At 33.1% G+C, this 21,715-nt stretch overlaps 2 protein-coding genes across 2 annotated transcripts in view; one reads left to right on the top strand and one right to left on the bottom strand.

Annotated features, from left to right (window-relative positions):
- The window catches only part of cers3a (ceramide synthase 3a), a 96,523-nt gene that overhangs the window by 51,052 nt on the left and 23,756 nt on the right, over positions 1 to 21,715 (top strand). The gene's annotated exons all lie outside the window — the stretch shown is intronic.
- On the bottom strand, positions 8,838 to 19,593 carry LOC141331403 (protein Lines homolog 1-like). Its single transcript, XM_073836449.1, has 7 exons — positions 19,402 to 19,593; positions 17,342 to 17,641; positions 16,152 to 16,241; positions 15,819 to 15,963; positions 13,894 to 14,463; positions 11,945 to 12,131; positions 8,838 to 9,971 (listed from the first exon to the last, which is right to left on the bottom strand). Exons 2-7 carry the CDS (start codon positions 17,630 to 17,632, stop codon positions 9,380 to 9,382), a joined length of 1,875 nt encoding a protein of 624 aa, XP_073692550.1. The 5' UTR covers positions 17,633 to 17,641; positions 19,402 to 19,593; the 3' UTR covers positions 8,838 to 9,379.

The raw sequence follows: 21,715 nt of genomic DNA, 5'->3' as shown, positions 1-21,715 counted from the left end.
AGCAAATCAGTTTTGAAAGTAGCCAATATTGATAACCATACAAATGCTTAATATCAGTGCCAATAATCGGTCAACCCCTATCTTGAAGCTTCTCAAAAAATCTGAAAACCTGGAAATAACAGTATATTTCAGTCTTAAAACTCATAAAAGCTCACATGGGCAGGTTTCCACATGATTGACTTTTCATTAGAGCCACTTTCCAAACATCTTTCATAAAAGTCCTTCTTATTTTGTCCAGTTGCCTTTAAAATGTAAAACAATCACTGCAGAATGAGTATCAAGACACATTGCAAACCTAAAAAGTAAGTAAGGTCAGACAAACCAAGCAAAGTAAAGAGACATTAATCTACTAATGAATTATGATACGAAACAAACCTTGAAGAATGCAGATTATTACAAATCAAGTAGACCAATAACCGATATTTTGAACCGATATATAAATGTAAATTAATGACAACATTAAGAATAACAAGGGCTCTGTCAAAAACTCTTTAAAAGCTTTTAAATTACTTTATAGGCAAAATGGTTTTGAAAGTAGCCAATACCGATAACCATAGAAATGCTTAATATCAGTGCCAATAATCGGTCAACCCCTACCTTGAAGCTTCTCGAAAAATCTGAAAACCTGGAAATAACAGTATATTTCAGTCTTAAAACTCATAAAAGCTCACATGGGCAGGTTTCCACATGCTCAACTTTTCATTAGAGTTGCTTTCTCAAACATCTTAAAAAAAATCTCCTTTTTTCGAGTCACATTGCAAACAAAAATTATTACAAATCAAGTAGACCGATAACCGATATTTTGAACCGATATATATGTCAGGTGTAAAAATGTAAATTAATGACAACATTAAGAATAATAAGGGCTCTGGCAAAAACTCTTTTAAATTAAAAAGCTTTTAAATTACTATATCAGCAAATCAGTTTTGAAAGTAGCCAATATTGATAACCATACAAATGCTTAATATCAGTGCCAATAATCGGGAAACCTGGAAATAGCAGTATATTTCAGTCTTAACACTCATAAAGGCTCACATGGGCAGGTTTCCACATGCTCAACTTTCATTAGTCACTTTCTCAAACATCTTTCATAAAATATCTCCTTTTTTTCAAGTCACATTGCAAACAAAAATTACAATAAGAATCAGACAAACCAACAGACCAAAGTAAAGACATTACTAATCTACTAATGAATTATGATATGTGTTTTTCAGGGTTGATACCGCTACCGATTATTACAAATCAAGTAGACTGATTACCGATATTTTGAACCGATATATATATGTCTGGTGTAAAAAATGTAAATTAATGACAACATTAAGAATGACGAGGGGTTTTTAAAAGCTTTTAAATTACCTTATCGTCAAATCAGTTTCGAAAATGGCTAATACTAATAACCATAAAAACTGCTTAATATTAACACTAATAATCGAGCAGGCTGATAATCGGTCAATCCCTACCTTGAAGATTCTCAAAATCCTATAAACTAATAAAAAACAAGCCTGGATTTAAAAGCATCTTCCAGTTTTAAAAGTGGTCGACCGATATGGGTTTTTCATATATCAGAATAACAAGGGCTCTGACAAAAGCTTTCTTTAAAATTATTTTATCTGCAAATCGGTTTTAAAAATGACCAAAATAGATAACCATAAAAATACTTAATATAATAATAATACTGATAATTGGACAAGCAGATAATCGGTTAACCCCAAAACCAATAAAAAACAACAGAAACCTGGATTTAACAGTATCTTTCAGCATTAAAACCTAAAAGCTCACACACGCATGTTTCCACATGCTCTACTTTTCATAAGAGAGATTTTCCACACATCTTTCATTAAAAAAGTCATCATTGTTTTCGCTGTTGTTCTTGTTTAAAACTCAAGACAATGAGTGCAGAATGACTATCAAGTCACAATGCAAACCTACTGTATTCCAAGGGAAAAAAAATTACTAAAATCAGAAAAACCTAAAGCAGAGACGTTAATCTAATGTTCTCAAAATGCCCAAAAACTGATTTAAAAAAAACAACAAACAATGAACAGTATCTTCCAGTCTTAAAATTCAAAAAAGCTCAAACAAGCAGGTTTCCAGATGCTCTACTTAATCTTTTATAAAAGTTCCTTTATTTTCTCCATTTGTCTTGTTTAAAACTCAAGACAATGACTGTAGAATGACCATCAAGTCACATTGCAAACCTAAAAATGTAACAAGATCCGACAAACCAACAGACCAAAGTAAAGAGGTGTTAATATACTAATGAATTATGATATGAAACAAATCGCTTTTGAAAATGACAAATGCCGATAACCATAATAATGCTTAATATCTGCACTGATAATCAGTCAAACCCTACCTTAAAGCTTCTCAAAATGTATAAAAACCAATAAAAAACTAACAGAAAAACCTGGATTTAATGGTATCTTCCAGCCTTGAAACCCAAAAGCTTTTTATTGGACTGCCTTTTACAAAAAACTTATGTCCTTATTATTTTCTCCACTGGTCTTGTTTAAAACTCAAGACAATGAGTGCAGAATGAGTATCAAGTCACATTGCAAACCTACTGCATTCCCAGGAACAAGAAAGTAATGATTATGATCAGAAAAACCAATAGACCAAAGCAGAGGCAATAATCTAAACTTCTCAAAATGTCATAAAAAACTATTAAAACAGTACCTTCCAGTCCTAAAACTCAAAAAAGCACAAACAAGCAGGTTTCCACAAGCTCTACTTTTCATTAGAGACACCTTCCAAACATCTTTCATAAAGGTCCTCCTTAAAACTCAAGACAATGCCTGCAGAATGAGTACCAAGTCACACTGTAAACCTACTGTATTCCCAGAAGAAGAAAGAATTTAATAAGATCAGAAAAACCAACAGACCAAAGCAAAGAGACGTTACTAATGACGTTTCTCGAAATGCCTAAAAACAATAAAAAATAGTAGAAAAACTGGAAATTTACTGTACCGTCCAGTCTTAAAACTCAAAAAAGGCAAAGTTTCACATGCTCTACTTTTCATTAGAGCCACTTTCCAAACATCTTTCATAAAAGTCTTGTATGTTTTCTCCATTCGTCTTGTTTAAAACCCAAACTCCACTGGCTAAGTCTCAACCGCTGGCACTGCATTTCACCCAAGGTCAAGAAAAGCCGCACGCTTACCTCTGCTTCCTGTCAGCGGTTCAGCGCAGCGCTCAGGTAAATGTCTAATCTCACGCCGCTCGCTGCTGACGCTGGGAAAGTGCGTAACATGACAGCACCGCTGCGCTAGAGGCCCAGGGGAAAGCTCTTTGTTTGAAATACTTTACGGTCACACCCAGCTTTAGTGGCAATTGACTTGTTTCCTCCCCTCCCTCCTCACCTCCTCCTTACCTTCCAGAGGTGAATAGGCATTCGGCGGGCTCGCTCATGCACGCACGCGAAAACTGCGCCCTAAGGACTTACCTCATTTGCATTGTGCAACTGATAGAGCTGCGATGTGAGGGCTAGATCAGCGGTTCACTCGGCCTGATAAGACAAAGGACAGGCAATGACTCAGTGCCACAGGGTGTGTTTGGGGCAGAATGTCGTCTGTACTCACTCACATTAATTACCTGGAATTCAGGAGACACCTTTAGTTATTTATAGCAGTTGATCTCTAGTGTTACTTCAGGACACAGATTTTACATTTAACATCAAGCGGTGAGCAAATGCAATGCAAGAATTGGTGCATAAAAAGTCTACAAAGCAATATAAAACTACTCATGCATTATCACAAACCGCACTGATCCAATGATATAATTAATTATTAACCTGACACAATGGAGAAATAGCCAATTCTGGTTTTTAAATGTCAATCATTTTAACTATTACACATTGTGATCGACACAAACTATGTTCATTCGTGCTGCAAGTAAACTTCTCTTTTTCACTTCCTTTATCTAATTTGGATGACTTCTGAATAGTTAAGATAAATATATATACTTTTTTAGCTATGATCATATACAGTGCCTTGCGAAATTATTCATACCCCTTCGTTTTTTTCACATGTTGTTATGTTGCTGCCTTATGTTAAACTACTTTAAATTACTTTTTTCCCCACATCTACACTCCCTACTCCATAATGGCAAAGCAAAAAAATAAGTTTTTAACATTTGTGCAAATTTATTAAAAATAAAAAAACTGAAAAGATCCCGTTGCATAAGTATTCATACCCTTTTCTGGGACACTCGAAATTCATATTGCTTCTAGATGTTACTACACTTCGAGTGGAGTTAAACTGTGGCAAATTCATTTGAATGAGTCTGATTTAGAAAGGCACACACCTCTCAGAAAAGGTCTAACAGCTGAAAATGCATATCAGAGCAAAGACCAAGTCCTGAGGTCAAGATAACTGCCTGTAGAGCTCAGTGACAGACTTGCATTAAGGCAATGATCTAGGGAAGAGTTCAGAAAAAAAATCTGCTGCATTGAAGGTTCACAGAAGCATGTAGCCTCCATTATCCATAATGAAAGACGATTGGAACAACTAGGACTCTAGAAAATGTCTGCCAGCCCCCATCCAAGCTGACAGAGCTTGAGAGGTGAAAAGGTGAGGCAAAGAATGACAGATATTTGCCAAATGCCCTACCCTAAACGGCCACCGGCACAAGGCCATGGGAACCAGATGAGTCCTCCCCAATTTGACTTTGTTGCAATATGGAACTCTTGCATTATTATTGACATTTTATTTTATTATTTTAATACTGTAAGGTTGCTTTGACACAACTTGTATTGTAAAAAGCGCTGTATAAATAATCTTGACTTGACTTGACTTAAAAATGCAGATGTGCAAAGCTTGTCACATCATACCCAAAAAGACTTGAGGCTGAAAAGGTGCTTCAACTATGTACTGAGTTAATGGTATGAATACATATGCAATGTACTTATTTCAGTGTTTTATTTGTAAGAAATTTGCAAATATGGTTGTTGCTTTGTCATTATTATGGTGTATGGAGTGTAAATTGATGTGGGCAAAAACTATTTTAAAGCAGTTTAACATAATGCTGCAACAAAACGTGAAAAAAATGAAGGGGTATGAATACTTTTGCAAGGCACTGCAGTTGTTGCATTAAATTATTAGTATTTAGGTGCACAGCGCTGAAACCTATTTGTTAGAATTGTCACAGATCAGCGATCTCCATGTAAAACTGATCGTGCATACCAAACTGTAAGTCATAGAGACTTGAAAATGGAGGGATGGTAGTCCTCACATCGCCGACAACGTCACCAAGTCTCATCCCAATTGGCCTGATGGGGGCACTAAAGTTATCAAAAGTACGAAATCGCTCATAACTCCTAAACCGCCAGTCACAGGCTCAAGTGTCTTATATTGTTGGAATCCTTGGCTCACGTCGGACAAAACATTTTTTTTGGCTAAATTTTCAGGTATTTTGGATTTTTAGCAAAACCTACTTTTGGAAAGTAGTAGTTTTTGCGCTGAGTGGAACCAAACCAGTGCAGAAAGATTCTCTGGAGAGCGAATATCAATAATAGGGCTGGGTGATTAATCGAAAAGTAATCGAAATCGACATTCAGAACCTATAATCGATCAAATTTTTCCAGGTCAATTATTTCAATTACTTTCCCTTTAAAAACATTACTGCGTGTGGAGTCACGTGACCCCGCTCCGTTACGTTGCGTTATTCCTCCGACATGTTGATGGAGAGCTTAAGCAGTATTTATACAGTAAAAAGTATTTACAGGATATGCAAGAGTAATTTTATTTAGAAGAGATACTGCTTATTTTCTACTTTTAATATTTATTATTATTTTATAAATAATTTATTTTGTTTCCAAAAGTGCAAGTTATTTATTTTCACTAATTTAAGAAAAATGTGACTTTTCGTTTTAAGCAATGTGTGCTTTAATTTCAGTTGTTCAACACTGATGTTCAATAAATAATCATAGATAGTAGATAGTGTGTGCACCCTTCATTCAAAAATCTCTCACTTGTAATATGTGAGCATATTTACTGTACAAAACTTGTCAGTGAACTATGAGGGCAAAAAAAAAAAAAAAGTATTTAAATATAATTAAATATAATTTTATTAATGAATAAAATAATCGTTCATTAATCGTAATCGGGTTAAAATGTTCAATTAATCGAGATTTTGATTTTAGGCCAAATCGCCCAGCCCTAATCAATAATTAACAAAAAAAAAAAAAGTTGAACTTTCGACTCACCGTCGCAAAGTGACGCCAAAGCGTTCGAAAGGGGCAGTGTCACTTTTAGTAAAATGCCTATAACTTCTGAACGCAATGAAATATCATCGCGAAACGTCAAACACTTATGTAAGAGCTTAATCTGAGGTCGCAGGACAAAAATCGTGGAGATTGCCTACTTGGTGGCGCTATGGGGGGGTGGTTATACCTATGTAACCATTTGTCTATCAACCTATCAACATGAATATTGCTGTGCACGGTCTTGGTGTCTATAAGGACATTTGCGCATCTCAAAAAAACATGGCTGAAATTAGCAGATGAAGTTTGAGCACCTATTAGACATGGTTAATAGAGGCCGGTCAGAACAAAACCCAGTGGGCCTGTTTGACTCACGACCCCAAAGGTCTGTAAGAAATCGGCCACTGGGAGGGAGGAATTCACATTTTTCAAGGGCGTAAACTGTTGTGCATTGCACACATACACACAAATACTTGTAATGTATGACAGAACTCCTCATTTTGGACAACTTTGCCTCTAAAACCACTGCTGCCAATCCAACTGCTGAGATGATTGAGAAGATGTTAAAAAAAAAATCTACTTTTGCGAACTAGTCCAAGGTTTTTCACTCAACCTGAAAAAAAAAAAAAAAAAAAAAAAACACTGCAGTACAATTCTCTGGACTCTAGGTCAAGAATTATTTTAAAAAAGTTTAAATTTAGCCTTTGGGAAGCTATAACAGGATTGTTTAGAAAAGGGGCCTGTCTAAATTCACCTAAAATCCTATAAAGCCTAAAGGACAACTCAAAACTTTACTAATGTGACGGGTGATTCTAAACAAGCATGCAAAGTTTTAAGGAGATCGGACCACAGATGGCGCTATAACAATCATACCCATTAAAAAACAGAATATTTCTATGGTAAATCACTTAGATTTTCCAAAATCATTAATTTAGGTGGTTACAGGCTTGCTAAATATTTTTTTTTTCATATGTGCTTAAATGCCTTAAAGTGCTTAAACCCTGTTAATCGCTGCTTGCAGCTATATTTTGTATTTTTTTCCCTGCTTTGTTTGTGGTCTGTGAGATTTTTAATGTTTTTAAAAGAAGGTTTTTGAAAGGCTGCATTTATGTATTAAAAAATACAATGAAAACAGTAAAATTGTGAAATATAATTACAATTAAAAAAAAAACATTTTCTATTTGAATATATTTTTAAATGTAATTTATTTCTGTGATGCAAAGCTGAATTTTCACCATCATTTCTCCAGTCTTCAGTGTCACATGATCCTTCGGACATCATTCTAATGTGCTGATTTGCTCATCAAGAGACATTTCTGATCATTATAAATATTGAAAACAATTGTGCCGTTTTATATTTTTCTGGAGACCAAGATTTGAGGAATCATTCATGTCCATAGCGCAATTTAATCATGTTTATTTATATTGAGGAGCTAGACCGAAACGGAAGGTTTTGTCCTCTGGGATTCTTGATTAGTTGAATTAATTAAATGTTTTCCAGTAACATTTAATGTGAAGAGAGTGTAATTATCGAACAAGCCTAATCATGACATTAATATTTGAGCAACAGCTGTGTGATCTACTGTACTGATGCCTTCTCTTTCTGAAAAGCTGTTGGCCACAGGAACGTTTGTTGATTCTGAATATTTGCATATAAACTGATGGAAATTAACTTGCACTCATTAGCTGGTGATGTAATTTAAATGCTAATGAGGATGGTGTTGAGCCTAAGCCCCCTTCCCATTCAGTGGAATAAACCTACGGTTTATATACTACATATACAGCGATCACACTTACAGTTTTTTCCTTTTGAGCAAAAATAAATGAATTAAAAAGACCTGAGGGATCTGAGTCAAATATATTTAAAAAATAAAAATATAGTTTCCTTCAATGACTGTATGATTTTGAAATCCATCTTTTCACACTTAGGACAACTGAGAGGAATGCAGCTATTTCAGAAGGTTCAAATGCTCACTGATGCTCCAGAAGGAAACACAATGCATTAAGAGCCAGGGGGTGAAAACCTTTGAACAGAATGGAGATGTGTACAATGTTTCTTATTTTGCCTAAATATCATACTTTTTCATTTAGCACTGCCCTTTAGAAGCTACAGAAGATACTTACGTTTCCCAGAAGACAAATTAAGTTAATTTTACTCTGATCTTCAAATTCAAACTCTTAATATATTGTTTCCTTCTAAAGCAACAGTGAGCATTTGAATCTTCCGTAATAGTTGCATATAAGTCCCTCAGTTGTCCTCAGTGTGAAAAGGTTGATCTTAAAATCATACAGTCATTGTTGGAAAGGGTTCAAATACACAAAATGCTGGAAAACCAAAGAATTTGTGGGACCTGAAGGATTTTTCTGAAGAACAGCGTGCAACTGTTCAGGAAAAAAAAGGGACTCATGAACAAATATCACTAAACAAAAAAAAAAAAAAACACTGTAGATCATTCAGATAATTACACAGTATTAAAAATCAAGGGGATGTAAACTTGGACCAGGTAATTTTTATAAATTCAATTTATTATTTTCTCTTGTGGACTATATGTAAACATCTTTCATGTAAAATATCTTATTCAGGTCAATACTAAAAAAAACAAAAAAAAACCATGCATTTTGTATGGTCCCCTTTATTTTGGTAAACATTTAACATTTTGCAGATTCTGAAAGGGAGGTGTAAACTTTTGAGCTCAACTGTGTATTTACATATATATGAAATTATTTAAAATGTTATGGAATGTTGCAATAAATAAAAGTCATTAAATGCATGCATAAAAATCAGTGAGGCATGACGTTATTTTACATTAAAAAAAATACAGTTTTTTTGATCAGATAAATGGATGTGTCATGAAGTTATGTCCCCTTTTTTTACATGAAAAAAGGCTTGAACTTAAATTTTCAAGAAAAATTCATTTAATGCTTAATTTATGCTTACATTTCATTATAATTTTCTTTTTTGAACACGCCATGTCATATTTCATAATTTCATTGTATTTTTATCTATCAAATCCAACACTGCATGCGTCCCTCTATAACATTAATTTGGATGCAAAAGTTATTTGTTCGTTTAGTGACGTGACAGTGATGTTCATTCACTACATTCATTGAGCAGGTCATAACAGATTGATATTTTTGATCAGTTTTATTTAATCCTTATTCATTAGTTTTAAAGTCAAAGCTAACTAACCATGTTTCTCTGGTGTTCGATGCTGTTTAACAGTTTTAATAGTGAGGTAGGGTTGTATGGGAAGAGACCTCTGTCATGTAGTCTGGTTACAGCAGTCCTCAAATCCATAAGACACACAAACACTTTACCCAACAGAGAATCAGATGCATGTTCACTCCGAATTTGTTCCAGCTCCATCACAGATGTCCTACTACAGTCTACCTTAGTATTCCTATCAGAAACATGCTCCTCCTCTGATTCGTCTGAGCTCCCGTAATCAACCAGTCGTGGGACATTGTTACCTGTTGATGATTCAGTGCAGGGAACAACACATAGTGTTTCTAAAGAAGCTTGAACAGAGGGATTGGTTCCTCCTCCAGCACCATCACAATCTTCAATATGACGGCAAGACCTACAGAAGGCTATCCGGTCCTCACGAAGAAGCTTCAAATAGCGAACGCAGTATTCCAGGAAACACGTCTCGGAGGAGATGAGGAAGTCAAGAAGCACGCTGTGGTCGAAGGAAAGGGAGCGGAGCAGGAGTATGAAATGACAGTGAGGGTTACAACCCCAGACACAAACCTTGGATACCGAGGAGCTCAACCTGTGAAGAAAAGGAAGGAATATTTGTCATGAACTTAGTTTTATTTATTAGGGAAGACATATTCAATAGTAACTAGTAACTAAGAGTTTCCCCTCAATAAACTCCCAATGTGCTGCTTATTAATAGTTAGGAAGGTAGTAGTTAAGTTTAGGTATATATTTTGAAATGTACTTTTTTGTAAACCGTTTAGAAAAATTAATACTTCTATTTAACAGGGATGCATTTGATTGATCAAAAGTCACAGTAAATACATTTATAAATACACAATAAATACATTTAAATGGTAAAAAAAAATATATGTGACCCTGGACCACAAAACCAGTCATAAGGTTAAATTTGACAAAACTGAGATATATACATCAGATGAAAGCTCAATAAATAAGCTTTCTATTGATGTATGGTTTATTATGATAGGACAATATTTGGCTGAGATACATCTATTTGAAATCAGAAATCTGAGGATGCAAAAAAAATCAAAAAGACTGAGAAAATCACCTTTAAAGTTGTCCAAATTAGGTGCTTTACAATGCATATTACTAATCAAAAATTACATTTTGATATGTTTACACTAGGAATTTTACAAAACATCTTCATGGAACATGAACTTTACTTAATTTCTTAATGATTTTTGGCATAAAAGAAAAAACAAAAATTTTGACCCATGCAATGTATTTTTGGCTAGGGTCCAGGGTCACATATACATATATCATATCAAATAAATACGGTTCTTTACAACTTTCTATTCATCAATGAATCCTGAAGAAAAATGTATCATGGTTTCCACCAAAATATAAAACAGTACAATGTTTTCAACATCCATTATAATCAGAAATGTTTCTTAAGAGGCAAAACATCAAGGATCATGTGACACTAAAGACTGGAGTAATGCTGAAATGCTGAAAATGCAGCTTTGCATCACAGAAATTACATATTAACATATATTCAAATAAAAAAACTTATTTCAAATAGTAATATTTCACAATTTTACAGTTTTCACTGTATTTTTCATCAAATAAATGCAGCCTTGGTGAGCAGAAGAGACTTCTTATTCGTATTTTAATACACTTGACATATTATCAGGTAACATTTGAGTCTATTTTGAGTAAATATTGTAAAATATTGTAAATGTAAACTTAATTTCAGCAATGTCGTGTACACTGCGGTTCAAAAGTTTGGGATAAGTACGATTTGTAATGTTAAAAAAAATAAATAATAAAAATACTCTCTTTTGCTCATCAAAGTTACATTTATTTGATGAAAAATACAGAAAAATAATTAATATTATGAAATATTATTGCAATTTAAAATAACATTTTTCTATTTCAATACACTTTAAAATATAATTTATTTCTGTGATGCAATGCTGAATTTTCAGCATCATTACTCTAGTCTACAGTGTCACACAATCCTTCAGAAATTATTAATGTTGGAACAGTAGTGCTGCTCAATATTTTTTTCATAACCTGTGATTATTTTTTTCAGGATTCTTTGAATAAAAAGTTAAAAAGAACAGCATTTATTCAAAATAGAAATCTTTACTATCACTTTTTACTAAATTTAACATGCTTGCTGCATAAAAGTATTAATTTCTTTCAAACAAAAAAAGAAAAAAAAAGTCTAACCCCAAACTTTGAACAGTAGTGTAGATTTCTATTTCAAGTCAATGCTGTTCTTTTTAAAGTTTATTCATCAAAAATCCTGAAAAAAGTATCAGTTTGCATCACAGGAATAAATTCTATTTTAAAGTATATTAAAATAGAAAACACCTAATTCAAATTGCAATAATATTTCACAATATTACTGTTTTTTTTCTGTATTTTTAATCAAATAAATGCAGCCTTGATGAACAAAAAAGTAGTCACTGATCCCAAACTTTTGAACAGCACTGGCCACAGAAATACCCAAATCAATCAGACAAAATACAGATATTGGTACAGTTCCATATAACAGGATGTATAAAACTGATTCCAAACCTTTTCTGATATAAATACAGGCCAATCAAAGTCTTGGCTGATTCCATCATGTCGTCATCCTGTTCAGCAAATACTACAGACACCCAGGAGCAGCTGTGAGCGTCTGGAGACACCAGAGACCCATGATGCTGGAGGAACGACATGAGCTCTGTTAAATACCCACAGATGTCAATGTCACTCTGAGATCCTGAAAAACACAGGAAAGACGTTTGTTATGAAGGGATACGTCGCCCTCTGCTGTTGAACATCATTAAATGGCATCTTTCATTATTTATGAGAAGTGGTGAAGCACTAGAAAGTTCAATTTATGATTTCAACATGTCCTATACCAAAACAAAAGCTGCATCTGAAATCTGAAAAATAACATGGATCATAAAAAATGCCTGTTATTGTTTATTTAGTACTGAGCTGTTTAAGATATTTCACATAAAATATGTTTACATATAGTCCACAAGACAAAATAATAATTGAATTGATAAAAAAATGACCCTGTTCAAAAGTTTACATACACTTGATTCTTAATACTGTGTTGTTACCTGGGTTTTGGTTGTTTGTTTGTTCAGTGATAGTTGTTCATGAGTCCCTTGTTTGTCCTGAACAGTTAAACTGTCCCCTTTTCTTCAGAAAAATCTTTGGTTTTTCAGCATTTTTGTGTATTTGAACCCTTTCCGACAATGACTGTATGATTTTAACATCCATCTTTTCACACTGAGGACAACTGAGGGACTCATATGCAACTATTACAGAAGGTTCAAACACTCACTGATGCTTCAGAAGGAAAAAAACAATGCATTAAGAGCCGAGGGTGAAAACAGTTTTTGAAGACCAGGGTGAAGATTTCTGAAGATTTTTGAAATTTTACTTACTTTGTCTTCTGGGAAACATGTAATGGGAATCCTCTGTAGCCTCTGAAAAAAAAAAATGCTTTTCTTACTTAGATTTTTTGTCTTGTTTCCAGCCAAAATATCTAAAATTGTATAAATCAAGAAGGATTTTCTAGACTAGTAAAAATTATTGTCTTGTTTTCAGAAAAAAAGTCCAAATTAAGGGAGTTTTTGCTTGAAACAAGGTAAATAATCTGCCAATGGGGTAAGCAAAAAATCTAGTTTTCTGCTTGAAATAAGATGATTTTTCTTACCCCATTGGCAAATTATTTTGTTTGTTTCAAGCAAAAACACACTTAATTTTCACTTTTTTTTTCAGAAAATGAGAAAATAATTTTTACTTGTCTAGAAAATCCTTCTTGATTTAAGAATTTTTAGATATTTTGGCTGGAAACAAGATAAAAATTCTAAGTAAGAAAAGCATTTTTTGCAGTGTGATTTTGACTTCTTTTTTCGAAAAGAAGACAATATTTTTTAATACTTTTTAAAATACTTTTTAATACTTGTCTAGAAAATCCTTCTTGATTTAAGAAATTTTAGATATTTTGGCTGGAAACAAGACAAAAACTCAAAGTAAGAAAAGCAGTGCAAATGAAAAATATGATATTTAGGCAAAATAGGAAAAATGTACACATATTTTTCTGTGTTTTTCTGAAAAACAGCAGGCAGTTTAACTGTTCAGGACAAACAAGGGACTCATGAACAACTATCACTAAACAAAAACACAGCTGTGGATCATTCAGGTAACAACACAGTATTAAGAATCAAGTGTATGTAAACTTTTGAACAGGGTCATTTTTATAAATTCAACTATTATTCTCTCTTGTGGACTATATGTAAACATCTTTTATGTGAAATATTAAGTCAGTACTAAACAAAAAATAACATGCATTTTGTATGATCCCTTTTATTTTAGCAAAATAATTAACATTTTACAGATTCTGAAAGGGGGATGTAAATTTTTGACCTCAACTGCATGTCTGAAAACAGTAGGCAAAAAGTCCCTGGTAGTATTAGTATTGGTATGATACTGTGAAAACTACTGAACTTTAGAATGAAAGTTACCTTTGCATCGTGGGGACTGAATGTTTATTTCTAGTGACTTCAGCAAAATCAGGCTCACAGCTCTCAGAATCACATCATCCTTCTGCGTCCCGCCGAGACTCGCCTCACAGTTCCCACCAAAGAAACTAGCTTGTGCTTTCACAGGGACTTCCATCAGCCAGCCTGCAGTGACTTCCTTTAACACACCATCTGCCATGATCAGCATGTCCTCTGTCAGGCTGTGATCTTCACTCTGAACTTCAGCTGAAGCCCAGTCTTCCCCGGCTCTCCGCAGAAGACTTTTCTTCAGAAGAAGCAGCGCTCGTTTCTTCACGAAATACTCCATGTCAGATCTAATGATGTGAAGCAGCGCTCGTGACTCAACGAATATGAGTCTCTGAACTGAAGAACACACTCCGTACCTGAGCCGGGCAGAGCTGAGGACCTCAAGGAGGTCAAAGAATGCACACATGGTTTTAGAAAAATTCACTGGTTCTCTTTTGTAAGGGTCCTGTGTGTCTGGAGTCAGCAGGTTTGTGTACAAGAAAGCAATGGACGAATCCAATCCAGACAGAAGCTTTGTCAAAACATCTATGGGAAGACAAACAGGCAAATAAAACAGAACATGTCCTTTAAAAAAAGAAGGCAAAGTTTGGTTGTTTTAGTCTAATGTAAACCCACACCTGTTTAATATTTATGGTAACAATTTAAACTCATCCCAGTTTTGCATTTTTTAAAAAAATTTTTATATTGCTTCAAAAAATACCGTGTATGCGTATTATTATTTATTTTTTTCCAAGCACATTTTACCAATTCCAAACCACATCAAAAACTACTATTAATTTTGTATTTAATCATTTATAATTGATATACAATTGTTCATGAAGGCTGGAGGTGAAAAACTGGTGTGCATAATTATTAAGGTAATTTTTTTTACAGATAAAATGGGAAAGAAATAGAGATTTACCTCAGACTGAAAAGTCAAAAATGATTAAATGCACATGAGAAGGACGTAATACTAATGCAGTACTAGAATTTGCAAAGTTAAGGCATGACCATTGGACAGCGAAATGCTCATTGGGTCAGAAAAAACAGGTGGAAAAGAAAAGACACATGTTAACTGCAAAAGAATTAAGAATTAAGATGAAGAATTCAGTGTAAGACCATCAGAAACCATTTTGTCTCCAGTGCCATAATTTTTTTCATTTTTTTTTAACTGCAACCTACCTGGAGTCTCCAGAAGTGCAATGTGTCAGGTTCTCAGAGTCTTTGCTTGGGTTAAAAAAAATCTAAAAAATGACCTTCATGTAGTAAGAATAACATGCTGAAGTGTTGTGAAAAACATGAAGACATTTTTATAGGCATTAAAGACTGATAAGTTGAGAGTGACTCTTGAAGAACCAGCATCACATCCACTTGTAGCACTTTTTTCAAGAATTTATCTTCCAGAATCTGGCAGTAAGTTTTGGGAGTTTGGTTTACGTCGGTCTCAGCAAGACTAAAAATTATAACCAGAAAAAATATGACCGGAATATCAACATGCCTAATAATTATGCACACACTGTACATTGTAATTACTGTTTTACATATTCATTCAATTATCCCAAATTTCTCCTAAGGGTCCTGCCTCTCTCTCGACTTCAGATAAAACCTTCGCTGTGTCTCATTTCAGAGGCTGCATACGTCATCAAGGATGTCTTATTTAAGAAAAGTAAGCATAATAAAATTGTCTGTTACACCTTGTAAGGTGCAAAATACTGTAATCTTTTTTTATTTTGCAATTTATTTTTCTTAAATGAGAATGCCCCGATGACATATTCAGCCTCCAGAATGAGACGCAGCCCTTGTATAAGATTCTACCTAATTCAACTATAGAAAAGTTACATAAGCATAATAAAGCAACAGAGTCTGAATCATCTGTCTATGTGTGAAACTCTTTAAAGTACCTCTCTGATTCGGGCATGTGTCTCCTTTCAGCACTCCTTTAATTACAGCGGTCAGTGACCACAGACAGGAGTCCAGTTCACTTCTAGACGCTGATTTCTCAAACACTTCAGCATATGCGTATGTCCACATCCAGCTGCTGCCTCCCTAAAATCAACATTTACAGCACTTAGTCAACCCAGAATGCTTGAAAAAGACAAATCAGACAAGAAAAACTGAGAAAAAATCAAAACCTTACAATACTGAGATGGATTACTATATGATTTGTATGTCTAAATGCCTGTAAAATGTATAATAGCACATGTTGGAAGTTAATGTACGGCACCAATACTTACAGTGTTGCGAATGTCATTGATGGCATAAACAGACATGCACTTTGCCGATAAATGGGTCACCAGTTGGTCTTGAGATCTGATGAGGGAGACCTGCATCAAGAAAACATATATTACATAAAGTAAATTAACTGTTAGCATTTTTGCACTGTGGCATATTCATTATTTCATTTGAATGTTTTTTGTGCAATTTCCATTATTTTCAGTGTGGAGTTTTTTTTATTTTTTATTATGAAATAAAAATATTTGAAAATTCAAAGAAAAAATTAAAATAATAATTATTATTATTGAATATAATATTTATAGTTAAAATAATTAATGTATGTGTCTATATATAAATATTTTAAAAATAATTATATACAGTTGAAGTCAAAAGTTTACATACAATTATTTTACCAAAATAAGAGGGATTATACAAAATGCGTGTTATTGTTTTAGTACTGACCTGAATAAGATATTTCACATAAAAGTTGTTTACATATAGTCCACAAGAGAAAATAATATTTGAATTTATAAAAACGGCCATGTTCAAAAGTTTACATCCCCTTGATTCTTAATACTGTGATGTTACCTGAATGATCCACAGCTGTGTTTTTGTAGGTTTGGTTTTGTTTATTGATAGTTGTTCATGAGTCCCTTGTTTGTATTGAACAGTTAAACTGCCTGCTGTTCTTCAGAAAAATCCTTCAGGTCCCACAAATTCTGTTTTTTTGAGCATTTTTATGTATTTGAACCCTTTCCAACAATGACTGTATGATTTTGAGATCCATCTTTTCACACTGAGGACAACTGAGGGACTCATATGCAACTATTACAGAAGGTTCAAACACTCACTGATGCTCCAGAAGAAAAAACCATGCATTAAGAGCCGGGGGTGAAAACTTTTTGAATTTGAAGATCAGGGTAAATTTCACTTAATTTGTCTTCTGGGAAACATGTAAGTATCTTCCGCAGCTTCTGAAGGGCAATACTAAATAAAAAATATGATATTTAAGCAAAATAAGACAAATGCACACATCTTCATTCTGTTCAAAAGTTTAAAAAAAATGTTTTTCCTTCTGGAGCATCAATGAGTGTTTGAACCTTCTATAATATAAGGAATTTTGTGAAATAAATGTGCTTATTTGTTACAGAAATAATATCACAATCTTTTAGCCTGTTCTAAAAATAGGCTTATATTGATATTAACATACCAGTATTGACATCAGATTCATTTCTCCAAACAGCCTCCTTGTCACATCTTCATAGAATACCTTTGCATCTTGTGGCAGACTCTGTGCCGTCAGTCTGCTAATGATGCTTTCAGTAAGTGTGAGACACAAGCACATGAGGTCTGTGTGTGTGACAGACGGCACAGGAGTGTTTGCTGTTTGACTAACACATGATGAGATTCTGCTGGCCAGATCTTCACTGCTCAGGCTGGGAGCAGATCCTGCACGTAACAGTCTGAAAATGCCTTGGAAATCCAATCCTGAGGCATCCATGATGGAACACTGTGAAAATAAAGGTTCAAAAGAATGATAACCAGTTAATCTAGCTTGAAAGTTGTTTAAACGAAAAAAAAAAAAACTGCAGATATGGGAGTGTAATATATATTCAGGCAGAGAGTGTTTCTGAATGCCTACAAAAGTCTAATTTCTAGGGCTGTTGCAATTATAAATGGTATACCTGTTATTCACAGTTTTGATTTTGACAAATGTGACCCTGGACCACAAAAACAGTCTTAGCACTGGTAGCACGGGTATATTTGTAGCAATGACCGATATTACTTCTGTCAAAAATCATTAGGATATTAAGTAAAGATCATGTTCCATGAAGATATTTTGTCAATTTCATACCGTAAATATATCAAAACGTAATTTTTGATTAGTAATATGCATTGCTTAGAACTTTATTTGGACAACTTTAAAGGCGATTTTCTCAATATTGTACCCACAGATTCCAGATTTTTAAATAGTTGTATCTCGGCCAAATATTGTCCTGTCCTAACAAACCATACATCAATGGAAAAAAAAAAGTACCCTTACGACGGGTCACAAATGTAGTTAGACTGAAATGTATATTGAAATCCTTCCTGAATGAGTAAAAATATTAAATAAGCAGCAGTTTGTTATTATGGTTATATTAAAAATGATTAAAAAATAAAAACATGAATGAATCAATTCGAAATGCAAAGCTTTGTACTTTTAAGTTTAAATTAAATTGTCTGGAAAATATTATCAGTTCCTAGTGTAATTAATTACTAGCATTAAAGTACAAATTACTATAAAGTACAAATTTTGCAAAGTATTTATGTACACTACCACTTTTTATATTTTTTAAAGAAGCCTCTTCTGCTCACCAAGCCTGTATATATTTAATCCTAAGTACAGCAAAAACAGTAAAATTGTTAAATATTTTAACTATTTTAAATAACTGATTTCTATTTGAATATATTTTAAAAGGCAATTTATTCCTGTGATCAAAGCTGAATTTTCAGCATCATTACTCCAGTCTTCAGTGTCACACGATCCTTCAGAAATCATTCTAATATGCTGATTTGCTCCTCAAGAAACATTTATTATGAATGATTCTGTTGAAAACAGCTGAGTAGAATTATTTCAGGTTTCTTATATAAATAGAACGTTCAGAAGAACAGCATTTATCTGAAATAAACATCTTTTGTAACATTATAAATGCCTTAATCATCACTTTTGATCAATTTAAAGCATCCTTGCTAAATAAAAGCATTCATTTTTATATATAATTTATAAATAAACTCCAAGGTTTGGAATGGTATAATGTATAATGACACACAAGCTTTTTATTTCAGATAAATGCTGATCGTTTGTTGTTTCTATCCATCAAAGAATCCTGACAAAAATATTTTAAATTGTTTTAAATACTGATAATAATAAATAATTAATTAAAAAACGGCAAATTAGCATATAAGAATGATTTCTGAAGGATCATGTGACACTGAAGACTAGAGTAACGATGCTGAAAATTCAGCTTTGATCACAGAAATAAATTACATTTTTAAATACATTCAAATAGAAAGCAGTTATATTAAATAGTAAAAATATTTCAGAATTTTTTACTGTACTTTGGATCAAATAAATGCAGGCTTGGTGAGCAAAAGAAACTTCTTTAAAAATAAAAAAACATTTTGAATGGTAGCGTACACAAACACACACAGACTCACAATTACCCAAAATAAAGTACTTATTAAGGACATTTGTGTACATTTGCTGACAGCATCTGCATTGCTTACATGATCTATGATGCATTTCCAATTTTCTCGATATCCTTCATAATTTCCCCGAGAAGCCACTGCATCAATCTCTACGATTCACATCGCTGACGACAAATTCATAAATAAGAGCTTTTAGGACTACTCATTTCAAATCCCGGTGGATTATTTCTTCAAATATGACACAAAATCCTCTTCTCTAAAAGGAACAACCTCCTCCATAAACCACATGTAGTCCTGTTTGCCTTTACTCAGCCACAATTGTCGCAAAACCCTGACATTCGGCGTATTATTTTGCAGCAGGACGATGTATGCGTGACGTATTTGACAGCTCGAATCTGATTGGCCGTTGCGGTTTGAAGCCTTGGAGATGGTGTTCATGGCTACCTGACTGTATTTGTACTCTGTATGTATCTTATATATTTTTATTTCACGGTCTCCCGAGTCTTTATTGGGCTAAATAAGCAGATATCGCTAATTTTATCCTCTACTCGCAGGTTGAGAGAGTTTGAGTAACTTTAATAGCAGTGTTGTTGTGGAAATGGTCAATAACCGCCGGCTAAATGCTAACTATGCTAATGCAGTAACAGTAGATGTCAATCACAGAGTTTGTCAAATTCTCCTTCAGTTTAATGAGCGCTGTTTGAATTATCGTATCGAACACTTCAGCGATGTTAAAATTAAATACACCAGTGTTTAAAAACAGTCGCTTTCGTATTTGTTTTAGGCTGAATTTAGCTGCCACAGCTGGTTTAGCACACCAGCTAACAGATTCATTGTTCTCAGTGCACCAGCTACAAACATGATTATTCACCTTCAGTTTAAAACATTTGTGCTGATAAAATGATTAAACTATCTTTGGTAGTATATATCACGTGTGTTATTGAACATTTACGTTGTTAAAAGTAAGTATAGTTGTGCAAATGCTCGCTGCAGCTGATTTTTCAGATCCTGAAAGACAATAACATAATGAACTGATGTGTGGCAGTGAATATTTACTTTTAAACAGAAAGATGGTCAATGTAATGTGACAGATAACTGTGTAAATCAGACGTTATAATATAGGTGTGGCTAAATGATGGTTGTGCATGTTAATATGCTTAATTTTTTTTACATATTATAGCACATTTAAATGCATATATTATGTAAATGATGAATATCATCTATAAAGGAGTCATGTGACTGTGTACATTTCCGAATAATGAATTAATATATAATGAAAAGAATGATGTTTCTATATTGCTCTGCTTCTCTAGAATGGAGATCTGAGGCAGATGTGAATATGGATGCAGAACACAAAGGCTGTTTCAAATCTACAAGACATTAATGAACGGTAATTTTAGTTCATAGACGTGCTTTCTAATTATCCTGTTTTATTTAAATTTTTTCATGTCTTTTCTGTCATTTTGTATTATATTGATGTGTTTGGATGCTTTGATGATTTAGGTTTTATGCAATGCAACTGACAATATCTACTTTCCATGCAAGAATATTGTTATTTGAACAACAATTATTGTTTGGCTTATATATTCGTTCTATCATGTTGTCCTATAATAAATATGTTTAAATATCTGCAACAAGCTAATTTATAAATTCATATGGGTCAAAGAAGATGTCAGTGTCAAAAGAAATTCACAGAAGTGATTTTATGTCCATAGAAAGCACATTAAAATTTAAGTAAAGTTTAAAATAAATTTTTTTGGAGAATAAAATGTCACAATTTGATTGAAACAATGTTACATTGTCATTCAGTGTAACACAGTATTTTTGCAAACATTCAAACAACATGCTTATTCTGACTTGTACATATTAAAATATATAAAAGAATAAGGGAGCATGTTAAATGTTATTGTGTTTTAAATGAGTACAAAATTATTACTGACAAATGTGCAAAATCTAGGATACTGGCAAATTTAAAAAATGTAGAATTACAACCAATTAGAATTTGGGGTGAAAGTAGTTTGTCTTTTAATATGTCTTGAATTGATTTTTGTTGTAAATATGCCTGGATACACTGAATGACATTTCTTCTCTAAATTAGGGACACATGTGTGTTATTTATTTTTTGCTCAGAAAAACCAAAACAAAAATGCAATTAAATTAAACAAAAAACTTTTTAATATTTTTAAATATATATATTTTTTAACAATTTAAAGCAGTATTACACTTAATGTTTTTACAATTAAATCCCTTTCGTCTTTGACCCATATATATATATATATATATATATATATATATTACAAAAATAAAATTAAATGAAAAAAAAAAAAAAAAAAATATATATATATATATATATATATATATATATATATATATATATATATATAATATATAT

Source organism: Garra rufa, chromosome 3 (genome assembly GCF_049309525.1).
Source record: "Garra rufa chromosome 3, GarRuf1.0, whole genome shotgun sequence".
Classification (NCBI taxonomy): Eukaryota; Metazoa; Chordata; class Actinopteri; order Cypriniformes; family Cyprinidae; genus Garra; species Garra rufa.
This window is presented reverse-complemented; position numbering and strand designations above follow the sequence as displayed.